Source organism: Cricetulus griseus (genome assembly GCF_003668045.3).
Source record: "Cricetulus griseus strain 17A/GY chromosome 1 unlocalized genomic scaffold, alternate assembly CriGri-PICRH-1.0 chr1_0, whole genome shotgun sequence".
Classification (NCBI taxonomy): Eukaryota; Metazoa; Chordata; class Mammalia; order Rodentia; family Cricetidae; genus Cricetulus; species Cricetulus griseus.
The window spans coordinates 110,807,406-110,830,966 of NW_023276806.1; the positions used below are offsets into that span (position 1 = coordinate 110,807,406).

A 23,561-nucleotide genomic window follows, 5' to 3' on the forward strand; every position below is an offset into this window, starting at 1 on the left:
AATACAAAAACAGTTTTGGCCTTCTCAAGCTTTCTCCTTGTCTGTAAGATAGGGAGCACATACCACTCTTTATTCCAGTCATTGTGGGAATTACATGGGATTATTTCGTGAAAACACTCAGCACAGAAACTGAAGTATTCCCTGCTCTTAGGATTACTCTTAGGGTTACTGACAGGAAGACTGCCAGGAGTTCAAAAGCAGCCAAGGCTCCACAGCAAGACCCTGGCTGGAAACAAACAAATAATATGCTAACTGTAGAGTATAAGAGTCATTCAAGGAATGGATTCTATTCTTGTAGAGCTGGAGTGTGAGCCTGGGGCTTTACATAGGCTTGCATGTAGTGCTCTATCACTGAGCTGGCCCCCAGCCTTCAAGGCATTTCTGCACCAATTTTAAATCAAGTGACACAGTCGACTATCACAGTAAGGTGTTCTTTAGTGACTCTTCAAACGTGCTAGAGCAAAGCAGCAGTGTGCCTCAGCTTCTGATTCTAATAATAATGTGTGGGTCGACCACTGAAGGAATCAGTTTGCAAGCACTCAACCTCCAGCTGGGAACTGAAACATTTCAGACAGTTCCCACCATCCACCAGCAATGTGCAAGTTACTCCTTTTGGAGAAGATTTCCCATCAATTGATAATAGGGAATTATAAAAGCCCTAAACTCTAGGATAGGAGATCTCCATCAGAAAATTATTGAGCAACAACTGAACAAAGGACTTTGACCTCCCAGGAATTAGAACAATGTAAATTATAGAACTGGACACACACACACACACACACACACACACACACACACACACACACACACACACACACACGCTGTGGGAGTGGTAAATGAATAAAAACTTTTGATTTGCTCCTCACTTTGATAACACTGTGACGGTCTTTCTGCCCAGGTGCCCAAGGCAAACGCTCCGGCATTGCATGGCACTCCCAGTCTCAATCATGTGTCTCCCATCTAATCTCAGTTTCCCTTTATCCAGCAAAGCACAGGCCACCTTGGCTTATTCTTGGATCTCTATGTGAATTAGTGCCTATGTAGTCTCTATGCTTCTTTCTGTAGAGGTGTGGGCCTTGCTTTCTCCATTCAAAGTGAATATACAAGTCTGTGTCTGCACCTCAACTTTAAAATATTGCAACAGTTTCCCATATGCAAACAACATTCAAAGATCTTAATTTTACACAATAAGCCAAAAGTTCCTAGATTGCCTAAAAGTTTTTGCCCCTAACTCTCCAGTCTCTTCACTCTGACCCCGGTATGGTACCTTTCTTAGATGTATCAAGTTCATATCCCTCCCACTGCCTGATCCTTCTAACATACAGACACCTGATAGAATTCATCTGCTAAGTTCTTGGTGAGGCCTCTGACATTCACAAGGACATGGGGACATGTTCATCTGCATCTGCTCTCCCCTTCTGTGACGGTGCCACATCATCTCTTCCAGAGGTTGCAGCAACACCTTGATCCTGTAATTTGCAGCATGCACTATTGCATGCAATACCTCAAAGCAATTTGCACGCTCACTGCTTTGAATTCTTTTCTTATGGCTCACATACTATATTGGTTAATGGTGGAATTGATTGGACACCAAGACTGGAGGCTGGGAAAAGATACCTTTGGGTGAGTCTGCAGGGTGTCTTCAGAGATCAAGAAGAACAGAGGTTGGAGCTGTAGGCTGTGGGGCCTGCCAGTGAGAAGTGAGTCCCTATAGGTTCACTAGAAGGGTGTATCTTGGCTCTGACCCTTTCTGTGACTCCTGCCTGCTTCCTGGCTACCATGAAGTGAGTAGCCCTCTTTACCACATGTTCCCACAGCTGTGCTGATCTCCTTCATCCCAGGGCCAGAGCCATGGATCCCAGGTCAAAGCCTCTGCAACTGGGACCAGAATCAACCCTTCCTTCTTTTAAACCTCTTCTAGTAGACACCTGTCACAGTTAAAACAGGGCCTAACAATGCCACCATTACAAGAGCAAACATAGCTTTTAGAGCATACCCCTCATACCACTCTAATTGGACTTTTCTTTTTTTATTCAAGCGACATCATATAGAAGACAATCTTATAACATTGCATTTCAGTGACTACCTGACAAAGGGTGAAAGTTCAGTGAAATCAGAGCTCTTGCCTTATGTGACACATGGTCAGACCAGCAACTAAATGTTTATTAAATGGGACAGAGTCCTGAGCCTCTTAAACCCTTATCCCTGTCAGCAGGAAGAGAACAGTTTCCCAAGAGGCCCTTGTTCATGAGAAATTGATAGCGAGTGACAAAAATAAATTGTTAACAAAGCCATCCCCATAATAATACGTGTCTTTTTATGACAACTGTCAGACCTCTTCAGTTTCGTCTTCTGACCCACTTTGTTCTTATCCACCTAACCACACAGCCCTCACAGAATTGTAAAAATTTATCTTCAAGGATTAGCCTTGGAAATAGGGAAGCCTTTTCCTTATCCATTTAGAATGTGCTGGGAAGAAGAGAACGGGGCTATAATAGCCAAAAATTACACATTACCACCTTCTCATCTCCTTAAAAAAGTGTCCATAGTGCTATACTCTATGTTGCCAGGATTTACATAAAGAAACTTTTAAATGAAGAAAATGTGAATGTCAATGCTGGGGCTACAGCTTGGATATAAATGACGAAAGGATTCAAAGTTCCTCCCTTCAGACGTGGGGTGTATTCATCCTACTGGTGAAGCTGCTTTGATTACAGAACATTCTGTAAGTGAAATGTGACACTTCTAGACCTGACCTTGACTACAACCAGTAACTGTCATCTAAAGTTCTTGAAACTCAGAGTCATCATATCAAAAGTCAACTACCCTGTTAAGGATCAGAGTGACAAGACATGGGTCTGTGAGAGGAGAGAAAGAGAAGAACTAAGCCTAATCTCCACCACCCTAATCAAGCACCTGCATGTGATGCCACCCTCATGCCAACATAATAGCTGCATGTTACAGAACCTCCCACTACCATGCTGGAACACAGAACATAAGACTTGGGAGTCAGCAACAAACAGCAAAAGCATCCACAACTGCATCATTGCTGGGCACTACAAATGATAAAACGGAGATTAATATCCACAGCTTTAGAAGAATCAATCATATTACTGTTTAATTCTCAATTCCAGGACAGTTGCTTGGCAAGAGGTTACAGGAAGAGTATTGTATATTAATATGGAATTCCTCATGCAATTAGATAACATTTTGTGTTAGTTTAAAGACCAGATCTGGTGAAAAACTAGTTTACACAGTCCTGTGTACATACCTGATGACAGCGTTGGCCGCAGCATCTGCATCTGAGGCATTCACCAACAGGACATCTGTCCCGGTTGGGGCGTCCTCAGGAATTGCAGTAAAGTGCATGTTACTGGCAAAAGTAGGGACATTGTCATTGATATCATCTACAAGGACGTTGATTGTCCCTGTTCCTGTCAAGGCTGGGGATCCTGGGAAGGAAATTAAACAAAGTCTTAATGTTTGTAGATGGCCACATCTTACATTTAACTATTCCCAACAATAGACAAAATTGTGGGAGAAAATTTAAAAACATGGAAGCAAAATTTCTAAAAATGTAAACATTTGATTTATCCTAAGGTATGAACTGTATCTTCCTGACTCCACAAAAACACACTGGCATGTTCCAGTCCAGATTCAAAAGGACAGACTTATCAATGCAGGGAACAACACCCAAGAAGAGACACTACCCATAATGCATCTGAAATTGAGTTAAAATAGTGAAAACCAGACTTGGAACAACCTGCAAGAATGGAAGAGCTGGCTGCTGACTGTGCAATTCTACAAACTACATGATGGCTGTGACCATCACCACGAATACCCGAGCATCCAAATAAGACTCCTCAAGTATTTAAGTCCTTTTCTGTATAATCAATATTGCTTATATAGAGAAGAAAATCTTCAGATTATATTCCAGCAGAATCTTTATGAAAGTCATTTTGCATATACTTTTTATTTAATGTAAGCTTGAAATGAGTCGTTCTAGTTTTGTTTCAGCTGTTTTCATCATATAATCAAAATTGAACCCTTAATCAAAGCTCCAAGTGACGAGCCTATGCTGCTCAAATTCAGCAGACTCATCTTATGGTGAATGGTTAGTATGCTGTGGGTTTGCCCTCGTAACTAAAGAGAAAGTCATCTCCTTTTGTTGTGCTTTCAAAACCATTTTCCAAATGTAAACTCTTCCAAATAAAAACAAAGGAGATACGATGCACGGCCTTTATCTAAAACAAAATGAAGCCCAGACTTTCTCCTTTTCTCTTTGTGGGGTTGCTTGTCTCTTCTAAAGTGTCTTCCTCTGCAAGAAGCTCACATAGTCCTCATCTTTATCCCACCATGTTCTGAGATGAAAGCCACACTTCCCGTTGCTGGTATAAGCTTCAGAGTGATGTTGAGGTTCACTGCTTTCTTGTGTTATTTTTTTCTGCTCATCTTGTGATTTGCTGATATTTATTTTGACACAATTGAAATGTCTTTCAGATGTAAGTTTGTGGCTGCTCAAGACCTAAGACCAGTCTTGAGCAGCCACAAACTTACGGTCAGATGTGTAGTAACCACAGTGAGCAGACCACAGAATTACATGATGATTCTGGTGATCTGAAACATGGGTGTGTACAGGAAGCTAAACTACATATCAAATGCAATACCCTTCACAGGCAGAAAAAATGGACAGTGGAAGGAAGCGTAGCCCCTTCCAGAAACTTATCCCACTGAATTGGGGCTGCATGTTGAAAATTGATGTAATAAACTGTCTGTATGTCTATGTCCTTCTAAATAAGATACTTTATATTACATTGGATATTTATTTTATATTAAGATGTGTTAAAATTCATGACCACAGAAATACTACCTATCAGAGAACAGGTTTACACACAGGGCAGAAAATTAGCTTCCACTATATTCTACCTTTAATCCATTGCATTCTTTAAAACTATGTTCTGTCTTTTGAATAGTTGCTTATTATAAATGGCAGAAGGAAGATTACGCTATGAATATTCCACATACAAAAATAGTTGTGAAGGCACCCAAAGAAGCTTCTCTAATCATAACATTAAACTCTCAAGAACACACTGATACCTAAAACAGAACGCTTCTATCAGGTCCTTCTGTATATATGCATATGTTTACAAAGCTAACATCCCTGATCCTGTGAAAGAACAATACTGTCAACTCCCTTTTACATGTGAGTAGCACAAAGGTTAAAACAAGGGACTTTGCAAAGCTGAAGTCCTAGGTCCAAGAGAGGAGCAGAGAGAAGATGAGAAACATAGGTCCCTGCCTGGAAGTCTACCCAGAACTCAGCCATAGGTGGAACCAGCAACTGGGAAGATCACATATCTTGATAACCTTTGAAAGCTGCCACTGCTGTCCCCAAGCTTAGGGAACAAACTCACCAGGTGTCTCGGCAGCTTCAGCCCATGAGGCTGAATAATCTTGAGTCAATAATCTTGACTCAGGTGTAAAATTTCTCACAAGTCACATTAAAGTTAAACTATTTTTAGGGGCACTGTGAGTGACCAATATCTGGTCTGCATTTTTTTTTTTGGATGCTTAATTGTATTCAGTTGAATGAAATGGAAGTTCATAGTCTCACTAATATTCACAGTCCTCTACCTGACTTCCTTAAAATAGTCAACTAGAGAGTATCCATGCATCTGTGTGAGCAAAAGAGTAGATCAAGGTCCTAGCAGCAGCAGATGGGGACAGGCAGTCAGGAAGGCTTAACATCTTTTATGGCTGTTTTACTGTTTGCTAAGTGGAGAATTAAAAATAGAACTTATCCTAAAGAGGCAGTAAACAGAATGAGTACAGTGGATTAAATGTATTCATTGTTATTTGTTCTTTTTATCCCTCAGACTTATTTTTACTTTAAGTTCATCAGTGTTTATTCGCCTGTATATGTGTGTACTATGTGTGTGCAGAGCCCGTAGAATCCAGAAAAGGGCACTGGGTCTCCTGGAACTGGAGCTACAGAAAGGTGTGAGCTGAGAAATGACCAAGGGAATCCACAAGTGAATGTTACATCTTTAAGACTGTAAGATCCTGATGATTCACAGCATGGAAACTTACCACAGTGATGACTCACAGTCACCACCAAGTGCAAGCAGGGTCTTCCTTTGTCTACAACTACTGCTGATGCTTTCCAAGTTAGAAAAAAACAGAAAGAATAGAAATTCTGAATATTCAATGCCACTGTCCTCACAACCCAAATTACCTTCTTTTACCAGAGTTGAAACATCAAGCAGCGTCAATGATGATACTGCTGGCCTGAGGAGTGGTCCCACAGATGATTCCAAAGCCACATGGGGCTATGTACCTCGCCAAGGACTCCTCTCAGGATGATACAGCCCACTGTATAACCATGTGTATAATCCATCCTCTCAACTTTTGTAATGTGGGCAATTCTCATTTAAATGTATATTACACTAAGTGGATACTGTTTTTAAATTTACTGGTATTCTGAAATTTAAAGGATTAGGTGGTTTCTTTTGTTGTTGTTGTTCAGACTATGAACAAGAAAAAGGAGTTATCAATTCTTCCAACAGCCTTTCCTCCATTCATTAATCTGAGGTCAAACTATGGCATCCCTACTGCTTGTATTTTCTCTCCATTGTCATCCTCATCAGCTTTCCCCTAACCTGGAAGCTGAGTGGGGGAAGAAGGAACTGTTACTCATCTTTGTAAAAGTCCACAATGAAGATCCATGTGCCATCTGTTTAATTTCTTTCATTTTGCATGTGGAAGTCAACACTACAGATTGACTCTGGGGATGAAGGCTCAATGAGCTGAACACCTTAGCATCACTGTTTTGTAAGGCAGACTTCAGCCTGAGCCTGGGGTCAGAGAGCAAGACTGGGAACAAAGGTCAAAGGTTGAGAGATTTCTAACTGCATATACACAGAAGGTCTAATGAAGTCTGCATCCCAGGAAAAGATGGAGTCCAAGTGTAGCCTCAACAGATCCAACAATGGTGCTGTGATAAAGCCAGATGGTCCCATCTCATCTGGACTCATTTATCAGAACCAAGCACAATCAGGGGAAGAGGCAGCTATAGAGACACACACCCAGTGGAGTGTGACCTAATGAAAGGGACCAAATATACAAACCAAACAGAAGGCAAAGTCTCTGTATCCAATAATTATGAGAACTAGGACACACAAATTAGAAATTAGAACAACTATAATCCAAATGTCTAATTGCAATCAATAATCAGAAGCTAAAGGAATTTCAGATTTCAATTTGTAAAATTGTATGTGTAATATAAAAACATGCATGTGTGTTTTTATCTATATATGCATATGCACATAAATGTGTAAATATGGGTGAATTTACAAGAAACTTCCTAGATTTTGACAATATGTAGCAAAAGTTACTGAGTAGCATTTCCTGTTCTTGAATTTGGGAATAATTAAATTTGTAGTATCTATATGACTGGTGGCATTGTAAGCTCAAGCATAACAAAATGAAGTTTAAGTAAGTTTAAAGTACTTTTTTCAAAGGAAAATGGTTCAGACAGGTGTCTTTGAAAAACATCCATAAGTACAATAAATGAGACTACATTACTAGAGTCTACACTTCACACAAGATGAACTTTTATGTAAGCCCCTCTCCATTACACACATTTTTTTCCCAATAGGAAAGGCTGGTGCAGAAGCAGAATTTTCTCTATGTCTTGTTTGTTTCTCAGCAAAGCTGATCTGGTTCCATCATGCAATGTACCAAGCTCCATGGGCTGAGCCTTGTAATGACATGTGTTGGATTCAATAAATTCTAGATGTTGCATTTGTTCCTGTGAGACCAGCCCATTTTTCTCACAGTTATCAAATCACCCGTGAAAATGGCCTGAAGTTCAGACACTCCATGATGACTAAAGGTTTGCAGGTTATAGTTACACTTGGATCCAGAAAGTACAGCAAAGAATGCAGGAGCCATTATAAATGGGACTGACAGCTTTGCATTTTTTTAATTTCATAAAATACTTTGTTATGACCAGTTTCTTGTTCTGTGAGCCTTCCTTAACAAACCCAATATATGCAGCTGGCTATCACTTGATATGTGCTCATGTTTAATACAACTAGAATTCTACAGAGACAAGGGGAACAGCAAGAAATGTTAATGTTCTGCTAATGGCTACACGTTTCCCTAGGCATCAGTACCCTGTAAAAAGTGGTTAAAGTCTTACCTCATATGCATTTTACAAGAATGTTTAAAATGTATAAAATTAAACAATGTTAGCTAATTTTTTTTATTCTGACAAAAGCACATTGTGAGGAATTGCTCTGTATAGATGAAAACAGAAATCCAGACAGCAAAACCATGAAACACCAGAGTTGTGTGCAAATACTGAACTCCATCCTTCTACCACTCAATGGAAATGCAAAGTTACAGATTCACGGAATAGAGAAATCAAGCCATGATCTGGTGTGCATAATATTTACCTTTGAGGGTATGTAAGTTTTGTTTGTAAGTTTTGTTTGACATTGGGAACAGACTTTCCTCATTTCAGGGTTAGAGTTTTCTTGTGTCCCCAGCATCAAAACTCACAGAAGAGTGATAGTATAGGGTACTTTATTAAGTTTTAATCTTGTGGAATGTATGGAAATCCTAAGTCTGATTTAGTATTATTTTTGAAGTTACAATTTGTCTGTTTTTAATTTCAAGAAAGTAAAATTCTATGTGGTAAGAATTTTTAATATTAAAGGCTAGGTGATAATAAGGAAAAATGTTAAATATATCAATTTTATGTTTATGTTACTAAGAAACATGATACAAGGTCTCATTAGAAATGAGAGAAAAACAATAATTTTGAAATGAACATTTTAATTTATTAATTGAAATCATTAAAGTATTAATTACTAAATTCCTGTCTAAAATCAAAACTTGCTTTTCCGAAATAAGAAAAAAAAGCATTATTCCAATGTAAGCAAAGTCACCTTTGACTCAAATGTACACGGAAACTCCATGGAATTGATTTCTTATAACCAAAGGAAACTCTACCACTGTTTCACTCAAAGGCTTATTGATTTGATTTTCATTATTAAAAATCTTCACCATAACACACAAGGTATTTTTCCATAGGCATAGTTGTATCAACAAAATGCGGTCTTTCAGAAATACTCAATAAAGCTCTCTTTAGATGTGTAGGATTGTACGAATCACCCTAACCTCTTTGTTATCACAGATCCATTTGTGAGCTAATGACCTTCCCTTCCACTAAGCAATGTGATGAACATTATTAATTCAAAATGTCATCATGTCTTCACATTGTGCATGGTGTTTAGTTGTTTTAGTTGTCCACGTTAAGTTTTGCAAACACGTTTTCCTCCATTAAAAACGCAATTCCCACTGTGTCTCAGAATGCAGCCCACTCCATCTTTCAGCCAGATGATAAATGTTCTTAATTAGAAAAGCTGATAACTGTATCTGTCCCCACAGACCTATTAATTATCCCAACTCACAGACACTCCAAAGTGGAACTTTCTGGCCAAATCTGCAATCAGAATATTGCTCTCTCTTAGTCTCCCAAACTGTGAATAGATCAGGGATGAGGTATTTTATTTATGTTCAGATTAATTCCACCCCATCATTAAATGAAAGGCACAGCCTAACTGACTATGCATGTGTGCAAAGTACATCATACATGTCATGCCATGTTAGTATAATATAAACATACTAGGTACTGTATGAAACCCTTGAATGTGCATTTCTTGATAAGATGACGATGGTAAATGCAAGACTATAATTTACAAGTAGACTCCCACAAGAGCTCTTTTAATGATATAGAAATCATTAAATGGACTCTGTCCATTAGCAAAATATTAGTAATATGTTCTCCTCTGGGGCCTATGTTCTGTCTAGCCATAGATTCTTGGCCCAAATAACAATGCCAGTTGTGGGTTCTGTCTCACAGAACCTAAATACATTCTGAAATGATTGGTTACTCTCATAACATTCATGTTACTATTGTCCCAGGGTTTGTATGTTGTTCATTCAGCCATTGTTGTAGCTCACAAGGTTCATAGCTGGGTGATATTGGTGATTTTTTTTCTCCTTACTATTTATAGCACTATGAAGATAGCCGGTAGGAATAAAGCTTCTAATTGGTACCAGCGTGGCTTCCCCACATTCTATGACCAGAGTATGTGGTGTCTTCAGCAAAAGAATATTACCCTCAAGTCCTAGAGGCAACCAAGAGGATTATCTGCCGCAAAATCTTTACTCTTCACATTTAATATTTGCTCATGCCAGTGGTCTCTGTGTGACCCATATTTTATTTATCTGGCATCCTAACTTTCTCCACCTCCACAGCCATGTTCATTCCAGAGGGCTGTACTTTCAAAATGGATAAAATCATTAACGCCTGAAAGGTGTTAGAATGAACAATCTCTCAGCATATTGAATATTTTAATATAAAGGAATTTACAAAGTTGTGGATCAAAACAGGGAAACAGCCTACCAAGCCTTTAGTGGAAGAGGAGTGGGCCCTGTCCCTATAGCCAGCCTTGACTCAAGGAAGATTTTTAAGCACTCAAAACAATCGGTTTCCTCTATAAGTCCTCACATACACTATCATCATCCCACACAGAGCAGCCTGAGCCTCAGACACTCATGCTGCATTTCAAGACAGAGGTTAGTTTAAATAACTAAGACCAAGCAGAAACTCTGGGACCCCACCCACAAGTTACTAAACTCTGCACTTTTCCTTGTAGGAGGCTTTTTCAAAAATATGCTATTGATGAAAACATAATGGAACTTTTATATACAAGTACAATAAATACACACGAATGGCAGTCACAAACTATAATGGGAGAGTGGAGGATGGGACTTTATCTGGCTGCAACATCTGTCACTCCATTGATGAATGAGTAATGGACTGAGTAATGATGACTGGTGTCCCCTTCTTCCCCCACTCCTCCATGTGTGTCCTTCAGGCAGCTTGGCACTCTGTTGAAGGCATGCTCTTCTGCAATACTGGGAGACCCTACTGTAGGGGAAGCTGTAGCCACGCCTGCTTTGGGGTGTGCCTGACCACACCTGCGAGGGCGTAGTCAGGGTAAGGTAGAGTGAGAAGAGGTCAGGTGGCTGGTCACTTTTGGTTTCACTTTCGGCTTGCTGAACAGACTGCTGCCTACTGGCTAGGTGGTTAGGTCGCTCTGCAAGTAAGGCTTTTTCCCTATTAAAATCCCTTGTGTTTCTACCTGGATCCGCATTGGTAATTTCCTGCCATACCCTACTTTGGCCAAAACTATACCTGTAGCTGCTTATCCCTGCTAGGAACCCAAACAAACTCTCAAATAGCAGGCTAATGAGTAATTGATAAGCAACTATCATTTCCACTCATCTAATTAGGTACACATTTTGTTTCTTGGGATTCTGTTTGAGCAGACACAGGAACCTGACTTTCTCTTGGAAAGATGGAAAGATGAAGAAGGAACACAAGTCAAACCCTCAGATTTATTATGCCCTACATAAATATATGATTTTAGACAGCAATCAGTATTAGGAAGAAACTTCAAAGTGAAGGTAGAGCAAAGACCCTGGGTGAGGAGGAATGAGAATTGTGAGTTTAGTACCAGGTAGGTCCCATCTGAATAGCTGACATTTTGCCTAGATCTACTAAAAGAATAACCAAAAAAATAAATGTTACCCTAACAGCAGTCGTCAGTCTGTGGGTCACAACCCCCAAAGACCATCAGAAAATATAGATTAGCATTTTAACAGTAGCAAAATTACAGTTATGAAATACCAACAAAAATAAACTTACGATGATGGGATCACCACAACACAAGGAACTGTATTAAAGGGTAGAAGCATTAGGAAGGTTGAAAACAACTGAACTAATACAACAGAAACAAATCAAAAGAACACTTAATGGAGTTAAGTGCCCAAGGCAGACAGAGCCCAAGTACAAAGGTCCAGGGCAGCAGAAAGACTGTGGGATCCCTAGCAAGCCAGATTGCCTGACAGCAGCAATGAGCAGTCACCCTATTATCTGATACTGAGATGCAAAGAACTCAAGCTCTATGCAGCTGCCAGGGTCTGTGCTGTGACTACATGTTGCCTGGTTTTAAACTAACAAGCTGGAGCAGGGATGTAGCTAAGTGCAAGATAATTACCTGGAATGCACTAAGTCATGGCTTCAGCCTCCAGCACCTCATAAACTAAACCTTATGGTACAAGTCTGTAATCTCAGAACTAGGAATCAGAAGTTACAGGTCATCCTGGGTATATAGCAAGTTCCAGGCCAGGCTAGGATACATGAGACTCTATCTGGAAACCAAAACTAATAACATTATTACATAGAATGAAATGTTGGAAGGAAACAGTGGAAGATGGTGCCCCTGTGCCATGATCACTCAGGGTAAAGGTGTTAGGAAGTTTTTGAGGGGATCAAGCAGGCAGGAAATTCCTGTGTAGTTTGTCCTGTGGTCAACGGTAACCCCTGTAAGAATTTTGGTAACCATCGGAGGATTTTTAAGACAGCAATGAGATACAATGATCCAACATATGATCTCAAAGTTTCATCTGCTGCCTTTAGAATAATACAGAATGCAGGAGGAAATGAGGGGGCTGTCATCCCCACTTTCACATGGGCTGGGGAGCCCAGTGGAGAGGACAAGTATGAGATCCTCTCAACAGTTTTGGATTTTGTTGAATCTGATCCCACTTATCAGTGAGCTTAACCTACAGAGGAATCTGGACAAAGATGGTAAGATTTTTCATTCACTAAGTGTGTAAAAATAGAGGGGTGGGAAATAGTCACAACATTTACTATGGCTCTACTAAGCTTCTGAAAAGTCTATCAAGTATGAGGCCTGATACCAATAGCTAATAACCCAGACCCTTACCTGTTTTGGACAATAAAAATTATATTCCAGCATTAATATTGTTAGTAAGTTACAGACAATGTCTCCAAATCACTGTAGCTAGAACATGGAAGAATTCTCTAATCCAAGGTTGAACACTAAGGTCTGTGTAGTTAACTCCAAGGTTGGCTTTTCATTTTAAAAATTGGCATTCCATACCAAACTTTTAAGTGTACTGTGCTGGATTCTCTGTCCAGGTTGTTTATTATACCTAAGACATCTTGTGTACTGCACTGTGAGAACACAGTTGGCAAATCTTGCAAGGGAGGTTACTTAGAAGCAGGACATGTAACCCTATGAATGGTGTTAGATGTGTCAACATCATCTACTCAACCAGGAGATTGAAAATGGCTTTCATTCCTCTATGAAGACAAAGCATAGGCCCAGAAGGCCTTTACTCTGCTGTCTTACATACTCAAGAAGAAATAAAAGTAAGCAACACATAACACAAATGCAACAAATACACATAAAGCAGGCAAAATGCCCATATCTTTGACTGAAGACAAGAAAAGCAGAATGTCACATTTAATTAAGCTGCAGCCTGCTCGACATTTTAATGGTATAATAAGAAAGCTGAGCTGGAATTTTTATATGGCCTGTTTTGCTTTAGTTTTTCAATTCAGCCTCTCCCAGATAGAAAGGCCTAGTGGTGACCCTCAGAAGCACTGGACAGGTAGCTTCTCCACGTACTGCCTTGCAGACATTCAATCAGTAAATGAAAGACAGAAGTCAGAGGTTTAGAGCTCTGCTTAGTTAATGCACTGTGGCATCAATCCTAACATATTGCCCCAGCTGGTCAACCATAGGCTGCCAGCAGGTAAGAGTTTCGAGAGTGGAAAGCAAGGGGATTTGCAAAATATGGAATGAAAATACCAGATTTTTTTTTTCAGAAGAGCATTCTGACATTTTTTCCTGATTTTCAAACACTACAAATCTCACAACATGTCATCTTAGATCTCAGCTCCTTCATAATTTTTTCTGAATTTTTCTTGTCACCTACTGTTCTGATTGTTAAACCATGGCAACCAGTGTGCATCTTAGTTCCTTGCCAGAGATCTAAAGTCTGAAAAATAGGACTGACTATAGATTATGAGACTTGATATCACCAATATTTATGTATTGTTGAAAGTGAGGTTACTTGTCTTATCAAACTTGTTGAGAGTCTTACCTTCAACTATGGAGGTAGAGAACGAAGGCAACAGTAAAGCCTGTATTGTTTTGGGTGCCCCTTGGACTCTCCTAACAACAACTCTAAGGGAGTTTTCCCATCCCTGTCACTGGGGTTTTATTATTATCCATGGTATTATTATCCATGGCTCTTGAGGGGAGTTTTATCATCCCAAGTAATGTAATTTCATTTAAATTATTTTAAAAAGACCTGTACACTGACACCAGTTAATTTTCCAACACAGGTGGTGGAAATCTTACATGGTGCCTCCCCTAGATGAATAGCTAAAGGCAATGAATGGTTGCTAAGAAAGGGAGAATTAGCCTTCTCCAGGGACCAGTCCCTCATAGGTTATCTGAGGCCACACATATGGACAACACTAAATGGATTCTGTATGTTATATTCAAACATCTGTGTAACAATATTGAAAGTAGAGGTTGTATATTTGAGAATGAGTGGGGCAAATACAGGAGGAGTTAGGGAGAAATTTTATACTCAACTATAAAATTTTGAAGATAAATAAGTATATGTGGAAATTATTTGGGCACAGGGTGTAGTCATCAAGGTCATGACTGTCAGTGGCTTGAAAATAGTCTAGTGAACTCTTTTCATTTTGCTTGTTGTTGCCCAGATAAATAGCATGACCAGAAGCAATTTGGAGAAGGGAAGGGTTTATTCAGCTTGTATTTTCAGCTAACAGTCTTAGACTGAGGGAAGTCAGGGCAGGAACTCAAAGTAGCAACCTGGAGGCAGGAGCTGAAGCAGAGGCCACAGAGGAATGCTGCTTAGTGGTCTGCTCATTCTGCTTTCTTATGGCATCCAGGACAACCAGCCTAGGAGTGTCACTGTCTGAGATTAGGCTGAACCCTTCCACATCAACCAATAATTGAAGACAATTCCTCACAGACATGGCCTCAGACCAGTTTGATCAGGGCAGTTCCCCAGCTGACCCTTCTTCAGATGACTCTGGACTATTCATGTCAAGTTGACAACTGAGCTTACTAGACACAGATTTTCAACACAATGTCTGTATGCTGTCTATGAGGGCAGAGTGAGTGACTCTCAGAGAGTCTTCATTGGGGTTTTTGCTACCGAAGACTCTAGTGGAAATTATTATTAAATTATTGTGTACACTGCAGGATAGGAATAAAATTGGACAGTTTAATGTATAGCACATGGTTACACCTCACAGGAAGACTTTTATAGTTACTGTCTGTGATGGTCCATTTTTGTCCCCTTGGAAGGGGGTCTCAATGAGGAACTATCTGGATTAGGTTGGCTTGTCTGCATGCTTGTAAGGTATTTTCATGATTCAGTTGACTGAGATGGAAAGACCCATCCAGACTGTCTGTTGGCAACACCATTTCATAGGCTGGGCTTTAGACTGAAGAGAGTAGCGAGCAAGCTGAGCACCCACATGCATGCATGTGTTTACCCATTGCCCTCTGCTCTGGACTGTGGATGTGATGAGACCAGCAGCTTGGACTTCCTGCCACCTTGACCTCTCCACAATGAGGGATGGATGGGGAATGTACTTCTGTGTATGTTCATCTTATTGATTGTTGAATAAAGTACTGTTTGGCCAATGAGGTAGCAAGTTAGACAGGACTAGGAGTCAAAGAGGATTCTGGGAAATGTAGTAAAGAAGTAGTGATCCAGGCAGGAAGTGACATAGCAGGGAGACTCATATTTAAGGAAGGACAAGCAGGAAGTGGCCCTTTACCCCTCTGCTCTTTCTCCAGATTCGTGATGTGATCCACAGGCAAGGGAGGACGCCAATGGAAGTCATCTGATAAGTCTTATAAAACATATAGATTTATGATAATTAAGACTGAGCTAACAGATGAGAAATCCTAGTCATTGGCCAACCAGTATTTGTACATAATAGAAGTCTCTGTTTACTATTTGGGGCCCTAACTCAGGCAGGCAGCTGGCGTAAAGTGCACACATGGCCACAAGTGGCGGTGGAGCTCAGGTGGCATTTGGCAGAAAGATTTATCATAACAAGGGACTGTAACCCTAGTATTCTGAGGCAAACAAACCTTTCCCCCTAAATAATTTCTTTCAGGTTTGTTTTTTGTTGTTTGTTTTTGTTTTTTGTTTTGTTTTGTTTTGTTTTTGCACAGCCACGGGAATCAGAACTCAAACCTCATTACACCATGTCACAGAAGGTTAAGGAAAATGATACAATACACCCAGATGATGGAGAAACCATAATTCAAACCAGAGTGATTTGAATTCAAAAGTTCATCCCTTCCCTGTGCTGTCTGTGATCTGGCTGGTTATCTACAAAACACCTTGGGAATGAATACTTTATCCCAATCCCCCTTTCCCAAACACTAAAGTCTTGGAATGCCCTGAGCTCTGAAGCCATGCTTCCTTCTGACTTTGTCATTCACTGGCTATGTGACACTCAGCAAGGATTAAATACTCCCAGCTTGATTGTTGATAATAGGGATGGTAACAAAAATCCTGTGCAGAAAAGACTAACCTCTATAAAACTTTGCACTGATTAACACAGGTGGCTATAAAAAGAAACAACATCCCTTTACCCAGTCAATATCCCCTCATTTTCTGCCTGGCCCATTGATTTCTCCAATTCTTGGCAGTTTTTAGAAGGAAGGTCATTCTAGCCTATGTGGGAAGGTCTTTTTCTGCCATGCTTCTTGGTTTGGAATACTTCAAAGTCAGAAGTCTGTGCCAGGATTCTCTGTGTGCTGTGCCCTGCCCATCACAGATTACTACAAACTGCACTTCTGAACCCTATTTCCCACCCACAGGCCAGAATGTCCACCACCACTGGGATTCCTTCCTGGTACGGCAAGTTTTATGGAGACAGATGCCTTGAGGGGCTAGGTTCCTCTATCCAGTTTCTACTCCTGCCACTTCCTTTCCACAAACTCTATTTGTGTTTGTGAGTGTCTGGGGTTGACCACATGCTTCCAGCTCTAATGAGTGAAGACAGCTGAAAGGCTGGAATATTTTAGCAATCAAACACTGGTCCTAAAATCCAACTCCCTACCAGTTTCCACTGAGTTCAGTCTCTCTTCTCCAGCGACCTTGACTGATTTGCACCATCAATTTCCGTTGATTTTATGGGGGGATGCTTACACATAGAGCCTGAGGGCTGTGAAAGATGCAGAACTCTACGTGACAAACAGGTCTCACATTAATTTGGATTAAGTTGCACATTGCATTCCGTTCAGGATTTTGATGCTTTGATATAATGTAATAAGGTAATTCATAGACACTAAAAATAGAAGGGACAATAATTTTTCCCCAAGAGGTCCAGAGAGGGAGAGAGGAAGGGAAGGCAGGAACAGGAAGGGGAGTATAACACTCAACTAAAAATGAGTGGCACTGCTTCAAAAATGTCATTAACTGTAATTTCAAAGTCCTCCACTGGTTTTTGAATGGGGCCTAGAAACAGTACACTAAGTGCATGGAACTGATCATATTCATCAGGAATTTCAGCATGCCATATTAATATAAATTTTTTCACAGTAAAAAAAGCCTATTCAAAACTTTCAATTTTCCATAATGACACTCTATAGCACATGAATAACATATACATATCTTCATATGCTAATATACCCACATGTGGCTACATACATATACTATGTCAGCTGAGGTCACAGCAAACCTACCTTGAACATTTCAACAAATATTTTTCTTAAATGCATCAATGTAATTAAAAAGTTGGAAACAAGACTGTCATTCTCAGGGGGGAAAATTATACCAGGCAATCATTTCATAATTCATTATCTTTGGAAAAATCAAACATTTAGTCATACATTCACACAACAAATATTTAAGCAATTCTAACTCCATCAATCAAGGCATACAGATTCTTTAGAAAGTTTAGTTATTTCCATTTTAACTAGAAGTGTTCTATATATGTAAGTACAGTCTATCAAGCAAAACAGGCAGTGTAGACAATAATTTGTAAAACTTGGGTATTCTGTTGCTACATGCCAAACAATTTGTGTCATTGCTATTTTAAAAACCTGAAGCCTAGAGAGTACTGTTTTTCATTAAGTCTATTTCTGTGGAAGTTTATCAGGGCAGAGTCTCATGGACACTCTAGACTCAAAAAAAAAAAAAATACATCTGAAGGTGATGACTCTGAGAAAACTACAGGGTGAGTGAATAGAAATCTGGACACTTTTTCATCTGCAGAATCTTCTAGAACTATCTAGATGCTTCTTTGAAAGCTGAGGTACTTCAACTCTCTCCTTACTCAGTTTGTAGGAGTAGAAGGTCACACCCATAGTTGCTCAGGTAGTTTCAGGGCAAGGAAATTTTCCTGCACAGGTGCCGCACCTCAGTAATGATATGGGAAGTCTCCTGCCGTTTTACACTGAAATCTAATTAGCTATACTCAGTGTGTTTAGGAACTATTCTAAGCATTAGAAAATTTCAGTAAATGTGACCCACTTACAAATAAAACTATATTCATTTGCTCCTGAGGACCTGACTCACAACTGAGCAAACTAGTCAGAACACACCTGCATCAGCAGCTGTGACAACCAGGACGAAGTTATCCCTTGCTTCCCGGTCCAGACTCTGGATCACCCGAAGCTCTCCACTGGCAGTGAGGGCAAAAGCATTGTCTTCATTTCCACCAAGCAGAACATATGAGAGCCGGCTATTCGGGCCTTGATCATCATCTCTTGCCACCACCTACAGGGGAGAATAGTCACACGGCTGCAATGAATCACCTAACATGAGAAACAAATGAACCACCTGCAAGATAACTGGAATGGGGTGGTAACTGTGGTAATGCTACAGGGTGACGTTTCAAGTTTTTAAAATACAGGGCTGCAGAGATGGCTCAGTGCTCAAGATCATTTGCTGCTCTTGCTAAGGATCCCGGTTCAGTTCCCAGCAACCACATAACCATCAGTAACTCCAGTTCTAGGAGATCCGATGCCCTCTTCTGACCTCCTTGAGCAGTCGGCATACATGTGGCACATACACAAATGCACATACGTGCATGAGGGCTAAACACTCATACACATAAAATAAAATTAAGTCTAAAGATTTTGTAATTAAAGTAGTAAATAGTAGTATGCATTATGCACACGTGTTTGCATAAAAGCCAGTGGATAGGGTTTGAGGAATGCTTTCCATAAATGTACAGTGTGTTTTTTCTTGTTTGTAAAGAGGGAAGGTAGAACAATAATTTTAATGAACAATGAACTTCCCAAATTTCAACATCATCTTATGTGTGGATATTATTCTCATAGCAACACACAATTTAAAAATGCCCCACAAATGAACAAATGTGTGTGAAATGAGTATATACCAAGTAAATTATTAAATCTCAGGTACAATATTCATAAGCATTGATTTTTAGGGTTTTATATATCTGCATATATCTCCCCAGGACAGTAAGAGATGGAGAAGGTCCTGAACACAGTCCAAGAAGGAAGCTTTTGGTTTGATGTCTTATGACAGTGTAAGCCCTCATGAGTTTAAATATACTGACCTGAAGAATGGTTCTGGGTAGGGTCCCTAAATTTTCAGGGACATTCACAGAATACGGAGACAGCTCAAATACAGGGACGAAATCGTTCATGTCAAGTAAAGTGATGGTGACAGTGCAAACATCTGTTCTGGGGCTACTGCCCCGATCTGTAGCCTGGACAGTTAAAGTGTAAGCAGGGGTTGTCTCTCTATCCAGAGTCTTAGCCACTGTGATGGCTCCTGTCACTGAGTCGATCCTGAACTCCTGATGTGTGTTTCCACCCACGATGCCATAGCGAACCTGCCCATTGGTGCCTTCATCACTGTCTGTTGCAGATACTTGGATTATATCTGTTCCAGTGAGGGTGTTCTCCTTAATCTGTACTCTGTACACAGCCTGAGAAAAAACTGGATTGTTATCATTGATGTCTAAGACCATAACCACAACTTCTGTAGAGGAGGACAGGGGTGGTTGCCCTTTGTCTGTGGCTACCACTGTCAGGCTGTAATTGGAAACTTCCTCTCTGTCCAGCTCTCCAGTGAGATGCACCTCACCATCAATGGTCCCAATACTGAACTTGTTTCCCAAAGGGTTCAGGAGAGTGTACTCAATGTAGCTGTTGGGGCCACTGTCTGGGTCTGTTGCTTGAGCTTTGAAGACAACAGTATCAATTGGTGTGTTTTCTGGAATGTATGTCAACTTGGGGGAAAGAAACATGGGTGGATTATCATTGACATCTAACAAGATGATGGAGACTTGGGCTGTGCTTGTGAACCTGGAGGCAGGAGGCTGGGGTGAGTCATGGACCTGAATGACCAGGTTATAGAAGGACTGGCTTTCCCGGTCCAAAGCCTTGAGGGTTTTGAGGACTCCATGTTTATCCACTGCAAACTGCCCAAGGCTGTCACCTGAAGCAATGCTGTAGGACAGCTGAGAGTTGACACCTAGGAGTGAAAGAGGAAAAGTTAAGCTGATTGAAAAGGTGATGGTTGCAGTCTTAGTCACACCACAGGATTTGACAGTACTAGAACTTTTCTGATGCATTCTGAGCCACCATAATAATTTTCTGAGTGATTCCACATGAATCTCTCAAAGTGACTGTGAATGATTTACCTATAACTAAATATGCTTACTAGATTCTGCTGCACACATGACTCTTTTCCTTTGAGCTTTTAATCTGAAAGACATTTACAATCTGGTATATAAATGATCTATATAGGGTGTGTTACTTACAGCAATGTTGAAATGTTAAATTACCAAAGTGAGGAGGAGGAAAAAGTTCCAGAGAGTAGATATTTTCCTAAACTTTTCTTTGTTTCTATCACATAACTTCATGGGGCCCAACACTACAAATGCCATTCTCTATATTATTACCTAAACATTTATAACTTCAGTAATTTATTGAGGCCGACACCAGTTTTCAGAGAAGGGTAATAAAATGTTCTGATGTTGGACATTAGTCATGGATGCTTAAAGTCTCCTTTTACATTTCTTGTCAGAACTAATAAATACTTTTTAATTCCTATTAAGCATCTGGCCAAGCAATGTCCTTTAAGGAAATAGCTCCTCTCAAGGTTTATGTACATTCAAACATTTGAAAAAGTATTCCTTAAAGGAACTGTTAGCAATAAAGTTATACATGAAAGTCTCCAAGCAGAAGGGTTCATGCTGTCACTGGCCCATGTTTAGATAACATCATTTTGCCCTTAATATATATCACTTTTAATTTAAACTCTACACACTCATTTTTTAAACATTGCAGAAATGATTATAGTAAAAATAGTGAGGAGAGTATATTTGCCATTATGTTTCAATAAGTCATTGAAAGGTAGACTCTACATGATCAACAACAACAGAGACATTGGATTTTCTGCCTAAGAGCAGTACTGTCCCAACCAGCTCACAATGCCATCTGGGTTCTCCCATCTCATCTGAAGGAAAGTTCAACTATTTCTGAGTCCTACCTTTCAGAAACATTGTTTATTCTTTGGCAAGGGTCGCCTAGAACAGTTTACTAACTTGTGAAAGATATTCCTCAGCAGTCTGCAAACACTTGAGTACACATTTCCTTTTCACTTCTTTCCCATCTCTGGTTCCCTTTCAGCAGATTACCCAAGTAACAGAATTTCCTCTTCCAGTGTGGTCCTGTGACTCTATCCCTGTGACCTGAGAGTCTTTTTCTAGAATCCTTTCCCCATATGCCCCAAACAAGGAAACATATTTAGAAGGCAAATTCAGGCACTGAGGTACTGATCTAAGATTTCCTATGTGAACTTTGATGCACAGATCTCTGGAGACATAGACTATGCTATGTGGTCATTCCTCTGAGGTGTTTACTGTACACTTTTCCAAGATGAAGGGAGCAGATTTTATAAGTTTAGGAACCTGAATATCAGGAAAAATATGAACAACTGAAACTTGGGGGCTACACATCAATCCACCTAGTGGAAAGAGAGGATGGAAAATCCAGGCCATACAGGTCAGCTGAGTGTTTCACCAAATCTTATATCTGGCCAGGTTTGGAAAAGTTCCACCTACTCTGACCTAAAGTGTGGTTGAATATGTCAGGGGTGCTTTTTACATAAAGTGTATTTTTCTAAGTACAATTTCTGAGTCTAACAGAAATTTTTCTAACACAAAAGCCTGAAGCAAATGTGGAATCCTCGTTCTTCTTGAGATCCACAGTCAACAAAACACAGGAGTAAAAGCAATACCAAAGAAACTCCATGAAAAACTCAGTTCTGTGTAGACACACAAAATAGTTCACAATCAAGATAAAAGAAAATTAGGAACACTGATGACACTCTACATGACTTCAGTGGAGACCTATGGGAGCCACACAAATCAGCCAGACTGGTAACTGTTATAGCAAGGATCTGAGAATCCTTGTTCCTCAGGGGGGTTCATTTAGGTAAATGCTAAACTGTAGAGACTAAGGAGAGCAGGCCACAGGCTCATGGCCCCACATTCAGCAGAAAGGCCTTATGAAGGGAAGAGGTAACTGGAAGGGTGAGCCAGAGAACTACTACATGTGAGCCTTTAACTATCGCTGAGAATAAAAACATTTATATTTAATTTATAATCACAAATAAATTAAGGAATTTCATTTCAAATAAACCAGATATAACTATAGTCTTTGAAACAAATAGTAACTGTTATTACACCAAATAGTGTAAGGCAAGAAATAGGTCTAATCTCACAACTGGAATCAGAACTGGACAGTGGAAAACAGTGAGCTGCACTTTGAGAAGGCTGTTTCCCTCCAAGGAGTCTAATTAATCAAGTAACCTTGGCCTTCAAGGCTGTACCTAGGAAATGCACATGGCCCCAGAGGGACTCACAACTCCCTCAACACTGGCCTTGTCAGGAATAATTCAAAGATCTCACCATAAGTACATATGTTTTCTTAATTTTGAGTAAATTAAGTAAATCATGTTAAAATTTTTAGTTAGGGACTTTTACAATCCAGAAGATAACTGCACTGATTATGGGTTGCTTTTCCAACCATTCAAGTTCAACCTGCTGGAAGTCATGTGGTTCCGTGAATATTCTTGGGAATTTGGTTGGTGTGAATGTTGAGCAGGTGCCAGGGGTGTGCACAGACATGGATGAGTGTGTGTGTGCATATTTCATTGTGAACGTGTGATATTGTCATTTGCTGTAGACTTTATTCTCAACAACTGTAGAATATTATATAAATACATCAAATATAAGTAATGAAGCACATTTTGAAACTAGAAACTTAGCTGGATTATGAATGTGTACATTTAGCTGCAGTCTATAAATTTTGTCTGACATATGTGAAGGGCTACTATTTGCTTGCATGTGACATGGCAAAGATACACAGTACTGGAAGGGATACCACTCATCTTTATGGAGCACTTTAACAAGGTCATCAGGGACCTGGACTATGAAATTTGGCCCCGGTCAGTCATGCACCAAAGAACAATGGGCATAGTCATTCAGAAAAAGTGACAGTTGTGTCACTATCCAAACATCCTTTATTGATCACAATGACTCAAGTGTGTGTGGTTTC

At 40.0% G+C, this 23,561-nt stretch overlaps 1 protein-coding gene across 1 annotated transcript in view; it reads right to left on the reverse strand.

Annotated features, from left to right (window-relative positions):
• Window positions 1–23,561, reverse strand: part of Fat4 (FAT atypical cadherin 4) — a 133,483-nt gene that overhangs the window by 41,460 nt on the left and 68,462 nt on the right. Inside the window, exons 5-7 of the mRNA XM_027391945.2 lie at window positions 19,547–20,469; window positions 18,564–18,738; window positions 3,272–3,452 (exon numbers count right to left, since the gene is read on the reverse strand). Coding sequence (XP_027247746.1) covers window positions 3,272–3,452; window positions 18,564–18,738; window positions 19,547–20,469 — 1,279 coding nt within the window. The remainder of the gene's footprint in view (window positions 1–3,271; window positions 3,453–18,563; window positions 18,739–19,546; window positions 20,470–23,561) is intronic.